Raw genomic sequence first — 13,692 nt, 5'->3', positions numbered from 1 at the left:
ATATAGTCGGATACAACTTAAGTCTGCAGTGAAGCTCCGCCCACATTTAGGATCGGCGCACAGAATTCCTCCACGACAAAAAAGTAGTCTGTTGTTAAAACTTCTCTTGTCACCTGAACAAGAACCTGATCATGAGGAAAACTTTATAAGGTCTAAAATTTTGATACCTGACTCGTTTAATAAAGTCAAACATTAAAAAGCTGGTTTCGTTTACTTTTGTGACTGGCTAGCGGAGTAACATAGTACGCCGCGCATCGTGGCCCAGTGTTAATTGCTGTTTTTTTAAGTTGTATTCTATTATAGCAAAACTTCGTATGCTCCTTTTTTTCTTTAATATTTTTCAACTTTAAGCACAGCTTTTTAGTAAAATAGAATATTGCTTATTTTATTGCTGCGTTTTTCTTAAATCTTTCTACAAAAAATTAGCAGACGGCCTTCGCCATGCAAATAAATGCTCTCAGGGCGCCACCGTGCTGTGAATGGCTGATTCATCGTTGCGTCATGCGCTGATGTCTTATCGTTTCTTCATTTTGATGTCACTGTCAATAACTTTTGATCGGATTTCTGATTGTTCCGTAATAGGGTCCCCTGGAATGACAACAGATGACATATCAGCAGTTATATTGCAGTTTTTCATGCCTCACATGGCCTTAACACACCTTACATGACATAAACATCATTCAGTTGAAACTGAAACAAAACAATACCGAGAATGAATTCAATTATAATTTATTTAATGATCGTAGGCGAATACCACATGGCGATTCATGTGTTCTGTGTCTTATGCATCATTACAGAGAATAAACCTTGCACCTAAAATCAGGTGCCTACAGTTCTTTAAGAGGACTTAGCTAAGAGTATAGTATTTTGTATTACTGGCAAGGCTAGTGTAGTTTTTTTACCTCCTGCTGTAAAGCACAAAGAATACCACCATGTAGATTGCAGTGTGGCAGTTATATTTGTTTGAAATTTTATTCGATGGTTTGTTGAGTGTCGTACAGTTGTTGGTTGTGGGGGGTGGGTACTATTTATGTTTTTACTAAATGGTCGCATTTTCTTTAAAATCAGGATAACAAGACAGTGAGAGACATTGCTAAGCTGGCAAACCGTTTTCATTATGTAGAAGCAATTGACAAGGTAAAGTTTGATGTCTGCTGCAGTTACATATTATTAAATGAAAAAAAATTGATTACTTGTGCTTACTTAATGCTTGTCCTAAATATTCAGGTGGTTAAGGACTGGGTGAAAGATTCCACAAGTTACCTGGATCAGTGGCAAATACTAGCCTTATGTGGGTATGACCACATTACCACCCTTTTTGCAAGAGTAAGAACCATAAAAGTAATTATCTTTGTCTTTTGTTGAAGCATTAGGTACTCATGTTTTGCTGTTTTTTTTTCAATAGGAAACTTTCAAAGAGTTGCCACCTGATACCGTTGAGTACCTGGAGGGTGTAACACTGTACCAGGTATGGAGCATGTGCTAATAATTTTGTGCACAGAGCATATGTACTTGTTGGGACTCCTTGGAGGGCACACCTTGATTAGGGACTGAACATGATGCTGCTGTTAAAATGGGTGCCCAAACGAAGTGTGATTTCCTTTTTGATGGTAACATATGTTCATATTTGTCAGTTACAGTTAGGGTGTTATGAAAGTTGTTATGCACGGCAATGAAAAGGGTTTCAAATGCAAAAGTAGAGCGGCGCAATGCTGCTATTTCTGCATTGTGTATGAATCAGTCAAATCACCACGCACAGCTTCACCGAGGCAAACGGAAGGAATTCTTAGGTGCTTCTGACAGGCACGGAATTGGCTGAGGTATGTTGCAGTCCTTTGATAACAAAGTTAGAATGTTCTTTTAGGAGCAGCACATAGTTGATTTATTTTGTCTGTCTGTATGCATGCATGTATCTTGAATTAGCTGACTGAATAAGTTAATTCTTTTTCCAAGATGAGAGCACTGTAAAAACCATTGGTAGAACTGGAAGATAAAGAGGTTGGCCTTCAAACTGGAATATGAAGACAGAAAGAACTGAAATTCGAAGCAGGAGGGCGCTTCAGAAGTGGCACCCATGATGGATGATACTGAGCTGTCATGTGCCTGCTAGGCTGATTATTATGCCATCACTTTTTTTTAGCTTCTTTTATGCATACAAGACTGCCACTGAAGGTTAGGCATTGGCCCTCTGCATTGAAAATCCTGATTGCACACACTGCATACAAGTGCAGGCAACACAGCCATGCACATGGGTGGAGTAGAGTTCTTAGACTCACTCCTTGGTTTGTTTCATACATGTGTAAAGTAAAAATGTTGTAATTTCAGGTTTCTGCACAGGTGCTTCGCCTTTTCATAATTATATTATGCCACCTATGCAGAAAGGCGCAGTCGCTGCTTGGAAAAAACTAAAGGCTTTCTTTGTCTAAGTTCAAAGATGAATGTGCAGGCTACCTGAAGTTGCACAGAAAAATGTGTGCCAAGTGAACAGTCAGGAAGGTCATCTCCCGAGAGCATCACAATGCAGTTTTGATAAAAAATTTTTTAAAATCCTGTAGACCAATGCGAAACATGTCGCTGAAAGATGATCTCTCAGATGAAGTCTTTGGCCAGAATTGCTTATTGATTATTTATGAATGATGCCAGCTACAGGTGAGCGCAAAAAAATCTGTGTGCAAAAAAAATTGCCCAGCCTTTTCCAAATGCAGCAAATAATTTACTTAGTTCATTTCACAATACAAGGCAGAAAAAGACCTTTCTGTAAAATGTTGTTGCTTGCACATCTCTTAAAAGACCTCAGTCCCTGGCAGGAAATTTTTATTTTTATGCATTAGAGTATGTTATTTTTCCCAGATGTTTTAGTAACTGTGTATCACAAATATCTGAAATTTTTGGATTATTCTGAGGGATGTCATCCCTATTTTTCGTGAGAATGCTCACTGTATAAACATTTATTCTCACCAAATACCACATGAATAATTTGGTGGTGAGTGCTTGTTGTGATTTTTGAAAGGCACTGATTAATTCTACAGCTTTCTTCTAGTAAAATTTTACTGCTGCAGCTGCAAGAGTGCGTTTGTGTTAACCCTGCTGATGTAACTGAAGGCAGCAAGAACAGTGGGAGGAAATGGTGCCAAAATTATTTTGAACAACTGTGCATGCAACCACAGTTGCTTTGCAAATACAAGGCAGACTAAAGGAACCAGAGTATGCTGCTACTGATTTACTACTAGTATTGCTGGAAGCTTGGTTGGAATTATGGAAGATCAGTCCTTTGGGAACCCTGCTGCCTCTTGGTTATGTTACACATCTTTGACAACCTGAATATTGACTTCTTAGTAGGGATGTGCAAATATTGAAATTTTCGAATACGAATCGAATATGAATGTGAAGAAAAAATGGCTTTGAATATCGAATCAAATACTGAACATCTGTTCAGTACAAAAAGATTATTTCAGAAAATGACAAACAAGCAAATGTTGTTGCCCTTACTTTTTTCAAAATAGTGTGTGGCCTTTGCAATTGAAAGAAACAAAACTAGACTGATTTCGATGTCCACAGAAATGTACACTACTTGATTAGACAGCATAACAGTATCCAATCAGTAATGCGGTCATGCAAAATGAAATCCACAAAATGACAAGGCTGGCAACAAAAAATATGATGAGTTGATGGCTAGTAAAACCTCATTAATTTGGAGTTCAAGGGAGCCTAAGAAATGTCCCGGTTATCTGAAGGTCGATTTATAAAATGCCCCGCGGCCCCCGTAAAAAAGCACAGCAAGCAAAAAAACCCCGCCGAAAATGCGAAAATGCCGTATAGCCTTATGAGATGGCTCCATCGCGCATACACCTATATGCCCATGACAATCACCTAGTTTCGGCGTGCTGGAAGAAAAACGCGAATGTACGTGAGGGGAACGCACATTGGTCTTGGAACGGCGAGACTGCTTCTAAAAACGAAAAAAATTACCAATGACGCGTCATTCGGCATCCGAAAGCGGTGCAGAGCAGGATTGGACTTCTGGTGAATGCACGGTTCAACAGCTGCCATCACCATGGGTGAGTGGCGAAGCTCAGAAACCGAAACTACGCGGCCAGGCTATTTTTTTGGCCTAGAGACGGGGGCCCTCCGACTGTTGTCACGCCGGTCGTTATGCCCACTTAAGTTAAGCACTGGTCACAATGCACCATAATCGCTTGCCTTGCTGTGACACTTTGACTTGCCCCTTCAGTAGCCTCGTGCAAAGTTCCGCGAGTGGTCTTTCCCGCAAATTATAGTTGACCAAAACAAGATGGCGCACCTCATGCTAGGAGAGTTCTGAAGGTGACAGGACGAATGCCATGGGTGTGGCCATTAAGTATGTAAAATATTACAGAATAAAAAAAAAGCGTTTTCCGTTGCGATTGTTTGTAGTGGGTTGTCGGGCATCTTGTTCACAGCACATCTGATATGTGGGGAAGCCCACTTGAGGAATTTCGCGCAAGGTCAAGCCTAACGTCGTCAAAATGCGATTGGTCCAAGTGATAAACGACGCAGAAAAAAAAGGGAACAGGACCTTTGTATTGTTTTCCTGGAACTACTTTATACTCGATCGTCAGATAATTTGCTTGGATATTGTGGTTTCGCCTGGGTTGAATTTTTGAAAGTCGGCACGGTATAGGCTTCGTGCAGGAGTTACTCCGGTGCGATGCGTGCGCTGCTCACGGTGGAAAGGGCAGACCTGGTAGGAGACACGTGCCCGCCCGCACCGCACAAATGAGGCAAAACTGACTAGGTATGCACTGTATTCTTCCTTCGTTCTTTGCATTTGCGGCATTCTGTGGGCGCACATTAATTGCTGTGCAGCAGTCTGCAATAGCATATACTTGAACTTGTCAAGGACAAAGTTTTTCACGTTCCCAGATGAGCTGTATGAAGTAAAGCGAGACTAACAGTGGCTGGCTCTCATCCTGACGAGCAGTGAACTGGCAATGTCTGGATTCACTGCATGACGTTCTTCATAAAAGAGAAAAAGAAGGAACACTACCATACCTTGCATTCGTATTTTTGTCACCATCCGAAAAAAAGTCGAGCTACTCTGCAGTGTGGCCCCTGTGTGTCTGGTGGCCTGTGCTGACGCAATTGTTTATTCCATAACTCTTAAGCTGTAGTTCGGCCTATATTGGCCAAACGGCTCACTCTGTCCCCGATAGCGTGCATGAGCACCGGTACCATGGTGATCAAGTGACACCTTGGCGTTCACTGCAGAGAACTGCCCCTCCAGAGTGACAATTGAACAAATGTTGTCGGGAAAACCAGTGCCGCATGGAGGTTGGCCACTGGCGAGTATATATTAACTTAACGACATGTATAGGATTGTCTTAAGTGGCTGCTTGATTGCGCCACCCTATTTTTCTTGCTATCACAGGGATTTTCTGTACCACCTGTGAGTACACACACTAACACACACACATCTCTGGCTTTTTCCGTAATGGGACTAGTAATGTTTTCGTATAAAAATTGACATATATTCCAGTTATGGAGCATTGGCAAGTTAAATGATAAGTTAGGGTCCTGGGCCAGTGACTGCCTACGTGCACCAGTACAATGTGGAAAGAATGGTCAATGTGTATCTTACTGACATTCGCTGCAGAGGCCACTGCTACATGCTGTCCTTTAAACGAGAAAGGGGGAACTGCACCACCAGAGAGATAATTGAAGCCTTTCAAACTAATTCTGCCCTAGTCTGCTACGTCAGGGTTACCTCAGTCATTCTCACAAACAGGATTATGTCCCCCACCTTGAGTAATCGAAGAATACCTTGTGCCATGGCGCTCTTTGGCCATAGATGCCCTTGCACCTTAAAAATCCATAATCATCATCAGGATTATGTCGCTTTCTGCAAACCTAGCCGGCGGTCATGAGTTTTCAGGCTTTTCATCAGCTTCTTGTATTTTCTATTCATATATCATTTTAGCTCCCTCTCAGTTAATTACTCTTGTTCTCCTTTCCTTCTTCCTCCGCCACTCCCCCCCCCCCCATCGTTTTCTTTCTCTTTGCTCTCTCCGAGCCTTTGCCAAAGTACATCCCTCCCCTCACAACATTCTCAATTGCCTAGGAATACTTCCTCAGGAAGTCCGGTTTGGTCGACGCACGACATGTGGAGGGAGCATTCGCCACAAACCTTGTTCTGTATTTTCCTACTTTTTTCTTCGTCGTATTTATCTTTTCCCCTTCACTTCGTTGTGTTTTTGCTTCTTGTTCTTGGGCACCCTTTACCTTTTGTCGTCTGCTCCGTTTTATGTGCTTTGCTAGTTATAAATAGATCCCCAGCACAAAGCCAGGGTTGTCTGTGTCTCTCTATCTTGTGTCTTGATGTTCCTACACTGTTTATCCATCACTATGTCATTCCAACTAGCCCAAAACACCGCCACCTCATTGCAACTATCCCGAAAACTTTCCCATGGTTGCCCCAAACGGGCAAGTGCCCGACCAAGGCGGCCTTGACTCTCCCAATGCATTTGCTCCGGCGGCCACTGGCGGTGCTGCCTGTTCATTGAGTGCTGTCCCCTGGGCTCCTGCACGGTGCCAATATGATCGGTGGCGAGTATTTGGGAATTTTTTAATATTTGAAAATTCTCAATATGAATATGAACCGAATATCAAACATACTTGATTCGTGTCCGAAATTTTGAATATTCGCACACCCCTATTTCTCAGCTAACCAGTGCATCAAAGTTGAGGTTCATGACCAGTGTTTTTCTTTTTTGCTGCCAATTGTTTACTAAGCTCTTTTGCAAGCATATATTGTTTCTCTTGGAAAAAAAGAAACAAATTCAAGTGCAGTGAGTTATATTCTCTCACTGTTTTAAACTGCCTGTTCTTTCAGGGTAGGGCAAGGTGAATCAACCAATGTTTGGAAGTTTAGACAAAAATAAAAGGTGAAATCAGTTAACGACTTTTGCTATTCCTCATAGCATACTAATCTGGTGTAAAAGCTAAGCGTTATTACATGACAGATTGCTGATGGTAGTTGATGTTGTAGGCAGCTTGCAGTGGAAGAATGAGTACTGCCTTTGTGGCACTAACTAGCTTTCAATGCTTCCAGGAGCAGATTGCAAATCTTGCGAGAGCTGTTGAGGACGGAGACTATGAAAGATTTGAAGAGTTACGAACATACAAATCTACAGTGTTCAGGACAAATATGTGTTGGCAAGCATGTCAAAAGGTGGGTTATAAAAATAGTGCATTTTTAGCTGATAATGATGTGTAATGCTAGCTTATATTTAGTGGATTCATTAGAGGGAGCATGAATGCAAGTGACCACCTGTGCATCCACGGTAGGTGCCATCATGGATTTGCTTAAAGGGACACCGAGAGTAACTCGATCTGATTTTTGTTCTCAGAAAAAATTTATTCTATGGCTCTTTCTGGGCATGTTTAAAGGACTATACACAAAATTTTTGCTTTTCCTGCTTTCAAATGATGGGTTAGGCATTGGTGTACATGGAGCGCCCCATGATGTTTGCCTACGACTGCTGAATAATTTGTAATTGAATTTCTTTTTGACACTTTCAGTTTCGTCAATAAAACGATGGCTGTGACGTTTAGTTGGACTTTAGGTCACACACGAGCCACAAAAAAATGGCAGTATAACTGCTGATACATCGTTTGTTGCAATTCTAGCTCTTGGAGCAGGCTGGTTTAAGTGTTGTAATGAGTCAAAAGTAGGTAGTACCAGCATTTATATTGCATTTTTCTGTGCCTCATATGATCTAAAGTTCAATTACATGTCACAGCCGTCGTTCGGTTGATGAAACTGAGGCCAGAACAACACGAGAAGAAATTCAATTATTAATTATTTAGCGGCCATAGGCGAATACCACATGGTGGTCCATGTATTCAAATGTCTAATGCAGCATTTGAAAGAAGAAAACATGCAACTAAATTAGGTGTCTGTAGTCCTTTAACATTTGTCCAGCAGCAGAAGATGCATTTATTGGATTTTGCCACCGCACCAAAAAGGACTCTGTGATCACTATCAGGAAGTGAATGGAGCCTAGCCTCTAAGAGCCACACCCAGAATTTATGTCAATAAGTTTATGTGCAGAATTAGGCAGCGATGGCAAAACCTGTATTTAGTTTTCTTGCTTTCCTTAGCTTACAAAAGCTACGTTTTCAGTGAAATTAGCGCCTTTGTTGTTAGACTGCGGTACTTTATGTGCCCCTGAAATTTGTGCAGCTGGTAGTGCAAGTGAAAAGCATCAGAAAAGGTTACTAATTGTTTCTAAATGTTCACTTCAAAATAAGCTTTGTCGATGCTTGTGCACCATCTATCTGAGCTTTCATGGTTGATTGTATTGAAATTCCTTTGGGCACACTAGTATTGAGTCCCTGAAGATCAAACCATATTAGCTCACTAATCAATGCTATTTTATTTGAAAGAAAAAGACTAGTGAAAAGCAACAAGACTTTTGTTTTCAGGGAGACGGTCAACCACTCCTCCATCGAGCTGTGCTGTTTAACCGCCCTAGTATTGTAAAAACAATCCTTCAAAACATACCCTATGGTCAGTCTATAGACACCCTTTTGGATCAGGTAGGTTTCGAACTCATGTTGCAGCATTCCTCACCTGTTTTAACAACTCAGCTGTCATCAGTGCTTTCTACAGCATCACCGCACTGCCCTCCACTATGCCTATGGCATGCGCAATGGGGAGCACTTAGTCCAGCTCCTCATGAATGCTGGTTGTTCCGAGCATACACTTGACAGGGTAAGCTGTGCTAATGGCACATTTGCCTGCTTCTTTCATGTTTTTAATAAGAATATTCTCTTCTAGATAGGAAAGGAGCCATTAGATTTTAAGGTTCATTGTGGCTCACCTGCAATGGAAACACTACTGAGGCACATACGCAACAAGGTAAGAAATCTTCTCATGGAGTTGTTGACTTGCTTCTGATCCAAGCATAGCTTTTTGCATGCCAGATGTGTGGGGAAGTGATTGAATACTTTCTTTCTGTTCACACCGGACATCTTTCTAAGCATTCACGTCAGCTTCTTTAACCCTTTAACCACGATACTCGAGCTGTACTCGTCATGGAGATGGTACCAATACTGCCAATGATGAGTTACACTCATCCGGCCCGATATTGCGTTGCTCCCACTCCTAAAGACTAGTTACGGGCGGAATTTACGTAGGTTGTAATTTTTTCAACACTAGAGGGTGGTAGCTGTCCAGGAACGCATTTTGAGCTTTTAGCACATTTCAAGCCTCACAAAAATTGCCAGAAAAATTGCGATTTTGGTAATTTTTTGAGAATCAATTTGGCAGTTAAAGGGTAAGGTGAATGTTAATACATGGATGAGGAGTTTTTCAACTTTTTCAAAATAGTAATTCTTACTCAGGAAAAATTTCCAAGAAACTGCACCACATGTATTTCATTGGTGAGGCTTGGTTTAGGGATCATGACAACCTTAGCTGATATTCAAGTCATCTTGCAACTAATATCCATTCACAGTTTGCTGTTCAGCATGCAGAAATTCGGACGAAGTGCTGTTAGCTGTTACAGAAAGTACATATGGGCATTTCCACGAGAGAATTGACATCGTCATTATATTTAATGCACTTATTCTGGATTTTTACATTTCACATATTCAATAGTCTGTAGAACAAAGAAAGTTGTTTTGCAGGTGTGAATATTTCACAAAAAAGAAAAAAACGTTAAAGATTATGATGAAGCACTACTTTTATCCATGGTGCTACAACTTTGCTTTGAATTTGAAGCTTGTGAAAAATGCATTTTTGATGCTGAAAGTAGTACAAGCTCATCACTCTGACACAGTGTGTTAAATAAATTTGGTACATAACTTCCTAAAATTGCAAGATGTTTCGAAAGCAGCTAATATTTCCGTAGCTTTTAGTAAGTCACAACATAAGTAGATCTGAAAGGGACAGTGAGGAGAACTCTATCAAATTTTTTTTGTTGGCAAAATCTGATAGTTTGGCATTTCATGGCTTTGTTGCCTCTTGTCCGGGACCGAAATATGCATTTATTTCAAAGAAATTCGGATTCGAAGTTGAAAAAAATTTTCCCGCCACTCCGATTCAGACTCAAGAACTCTTATGACGTCACAGCGAACTCTTATGACGTCCTAGGATGAAGTGACGTAAACGTGACGTAAACGCATACTCCATGATTTCTGGTGGCTAGCGGTACGGTCTAGCAGCTGCCGAAATGAAAGCTACCGCCGCTGCACGTTGAAGGCAACTATCGGGGGTCGCTACCGTCGCTTCGTTTACGTTTGCACCGGCGTCTTGCCAGCGTTATGATGGATCCCGTTCCCGAACCCGACGACGAAGTTCTCGCAAAAACTCCGGCCTGCATTTCAGCGGCCTCAGCCCCACAGAGCATGCGATCGATGCTTTTGAGGGAGCACGGTTAGGTTAGGCGCCGGCGGGTCGTTTCCTTCTTCCGCCGTGAGCAGCCGTTGCAAATTAAATATCATAACCCCAGTGCGGGGAGTCGCGAAGGGCCAGGACAAGGTCGGCGCGTTGCGCCCATCGGAGGCTGGCCGGGGCTTTGGGGCCAACGGATTGTGATTCCTTGAACGACGCGGTTGCACGGTGCAGCAGGCGGCGTCGAGGTCTCCCACGGTTGCAAGAGCCAGGTTAATTTTTTTGGCCGCACAAAAACGGATGGGTGCTCAAGAGCGCTCGCGTTTAAAGTTGGCGACTTGAAACTAAAGCCGACGCACGACGCTTCAACGGCTTCCGCTGGATCCAGCGGGTTCACTAGATCGGGCCCTCTCGCCCACTTGCATGTACCTTCAGATGTGTGCTGTGAATGGATTAAATTAGCCGAGAGCTCGAAAAGAACAGCTCCGCACAACTGCCGAAGCTATGAATTACGTCACAACGCGAACCTCACCGCGGAGCCGAATCGCTCTGGCCGGGCAGGCGGCGGCTGGCGCACTCGGCGTGAAATAGAGACATAATCCAAGTCTCCGCCAGTGCGGTCAGAGTGCACCGAAGCCGCCGAAGTCGGCGGTCAAACGCCGTTGGAGTATAGAGGGTCTCGCTTTGGCCGACGTGATGTCGCCGTGCAGCGCGCGCGCGTTACGCCGGAGTATAAACGCGCCTTAACAGAGCCTGCGCTTAAAGGGGCCATGACAGCCTATTTTTACGCATATCCTGTTTATCGCCCTTAATTCCCAACAGGTTAAATTACAATTCCCCAATTTTCAGTTGATTCTGTGCGGTAAATATTTTTAAAACGAATTTTTTTTGTTTCTTTTGCGAACTGCTTGCTGGTCTGGCAACCTCTGATTGCTGATGTCACAAGCGCATACACGCCACGCGTCGTCTGCTGCGAGCTGTTGAGGTGCTTGCATGCACAGCATAGACAGCGGTCGCTCGAAAAGTTTTTTTCTTTTAGCCTAGCGAAATAAGATGCATTTTACGTGTTCAACTTCATACGCGAGCTGAGTGATCCTTGGGAAAGCGGACTTGCTCGTGGCGTCCACTTTCCGATTGTTGAGGAAACAGAAATCGATGGACCCCTGCTTTATTATTTACGCGTAAAAGCATGTTGTTCATATATTATGAGTGCGGTCTCTTTTGAGCAGTCAAGTGCTCCCGTATGTGAAAAGCGGCTCGTGCCGTGCATGCCTTCGCCGTTGTGCGCCGTGAAAGCCGCGGCGTTTTGTAGCTAGCTACCAAGTTCTTGTCTGCTATTCGTCACTCGATAATTAAACTCAAATTATCAAAAGGTGCACTACAGTAACCTTGAGGCACGAAAGGAGCAGAGAAAAGTTCCGAGTGCGACGACTTCCGCGCTGCATGTACGCGTTTGTAAGTCCAACATACATTTCCTTCGATTCATAGAACCTTTTTGCAGGAACCAAGCCTCTTGCAGTTCCAGTTCCAGTTCCAAAAACTTTTATTTCCATCAGAAATGGAGGCCCTCTACTCCATACCCCTGGCGCGCAGGCCTAGGGGCAGAGGCCAGGGCCTCCGCAACTAGATGCAGGCAAAGAGTTGTTGGCTCTTCGCGGCCTCTGCCGCCAGATGGATAGCTTTCTTCTGGGTCGCGGGGTCCGCGCTTTGCAGAAGGGTTTCCCAGGCTTCTCTACTATCTATTCCTTCCCTCACCCCTGGGGAGTGTACACACTGCCAAATTATATGGTCGAGGGTCCCCCTCTCTCCACATTTTTTACATTTATCTTCTATGTCCTCGTCTTGTAGGACGTGTGACGCCCATACCGGGTTTATGAAATTTCCGGCCTGTAGCCTTCTCCAGGTTACTGCGTCTCTGTTCCCGAGCTCCTTGTCCGGAGGAGGGACAGTTCTTCTCTGCAGTCTGTAATTCTCTATGATTTCTATGTATGTTTGTAGTCTCTCGTCGAGTTCCTTGCAATCTGGCGGTTCCGCTTCTGCTCGGAGGTAGAGATCTCGAGCTAGAAGGTGTGCCGCTTCATTGCCTGGTACTGACGTATGGGCTGGTGCCCATATTAGGCTAATTTTTCTATGCATCTTTTTCCCCGTTAGAATCTGCACCGCTTCTGATGCGACTCTACCTCTTCCATAATTGTAGATGGCTGTTTTACTGTCACTTACTATATAGTTTGCCTCTGTTCCCACGCAAGCAAGTGCTATTGCTACCTCTTCTGCTACTTCCGAATTGCGGCTGCATATCGTAGCTGCTGATATTGCTGCACCCTTGCCATCCACCACTGAGGCTACAGCTGCTCCCAGTCTACCGCTCGCCGCATCCGTGTATGCTACCGTCTCCTTATTCATTTCGTTGAAGCGTCTCATGAGGGCTTCGGCTCTCTTTTCCCTCCTCTCACTGTTGAAGGTGGGGTGCACGTTTCTCGGAAGTGGGTCTATTCTGAGATGTTCCCTGACCTCCTTCGGGATGTCTTGTTTTTGCTGCATGCCTCTGTCTGCCTGCAATCCTACCATGCCTAAAATGGCTCTGCCTGTATATGTCTGGCTAAGTCTTTCCTGCTGAGCTGTTCTGACCGCCTCGGCCGTTTCCTTCCACGTGTTGTGTATCCCCATAGCTAGGAGTCTTTCCGTTGAGGTGCTTATGGGTATTCCTAACGCTCGTTTGTAGCACCTCCTAATTATTAAGTCCAACTTTTCTCTTTCTGGGGCCCGGATGTTAAGGTATGGTGTAGTGTAGCCGAGTCGACTGATTATGTATGCTTGCACCAATTTTATTAGGCTCCTTTATTTGAGTCCTCTCCCTTTGAGCGCTATTCTGAATATTCCAGTTACTTGCGCTGCATATCCTTCCAGTTTCTTAATTGTTTCATCATTGTATCCATTTTCCTGAATAAAAAGGCCTAAAATTCTTATCTTGTCAACCCTAGGCACCGGTTTGCCTCCTACCATAATGCTAAGATTGCTATCCCTTTTTAATCTTAAAAATTTCGGGTTGTATATTAAGAGTTCTGACTTCTCTGGCGAGCAGGCTAGCCCCCTTCCTGCCGCGTACTCCACTATTGTGTCTGCTGCAGTTTGAAGTTTGTTTTCTATCTCTGCATCGCTGCCTTTGTTTATCCAGACATTTATGTCGTCCGCATACATGCTAAAGTGTAAGTTCTCGATTCCTCCCAGTTTCGCTGGGAGGCTTCTCATGGCTAGGTTGAAGAGGAGCGGGGATAGGACCGATCCCTGTGGTGTACCTCTGTTGCCTAGCTGTATTT

General features: G+C 43.6%; 1 protein-coding gene across 8 annotated transcripts in view; it reads left to right on the top strand.

Annotated features, from left to right (window-relative positions):
- The window catches only part of LOC144113914 (uncharacterized), a 48,218-nt gene that overhangs the window by 26,183 nt on the left and 8,343 nt on the right, over nucleotides 1-13,692 (top strand). For 3 of the 8 annotated variants that reach the window (XM_077647302.1, XM_077647305.1, XM_077647306.1), the window contains 7 exons: nucleotides 1,069-1,137; nucleotides 1,228-1,341; nucleotides 1,406-1,468; nucleotides 7,088-7,207; nucleotides 8,464-8,577; nucleotides 8,651-8,752; nucleotides 8,819-8,899. In XM_077647302.1, the coding sequence (XP_077503428.1) occupies nucleotides 1,069-1,137; nucleotides 1,228-1,341; nucleotides 1,406-1,468; nucleotides 7,088-7,207; nucleotides 8,464-8,577; nucleotides 8,651-8,752; nucleotides 8,819-8,899 (663 nt within the window). Of the gene's footprint in view, nucleotides 1-1,068; nucleotides 1,138-1,227; nucleotides 1,342-1,405; nucleotides 1,469-6,868; nucleotides 6,921-7,087; nucleotides 7,208-8,463; nucleotides 8,578-8,650; nucleotides 8,753-8,818; nucleotides 8,900-13,692 lie in introns of those variants that run through there. The other 5 variants (XM_077647303.1, XM_077647304.1, XM_077647308.1 and 2 more) reach the window with 5 other exon arrangements.

This window comes from Amblyomma americanum, chromosome 1 (assembly GCF_052857255.1).
Source record: "Amblyomma americanum isolate KBUSLIRL-KWMA chromosome 1, ASM5285725v1, whole genome shotgun sequence".
NCBI lineage: Eukaryota > Metazoa > Arthropoda > Arachnida > Ixodida > Ixodidae > Amblyomma > Amblyomma americanum.
Note: the sequence above shows the minus strand (reverse complement) of the source record. Positions and strands in the feature narration are given on the sequence as shown.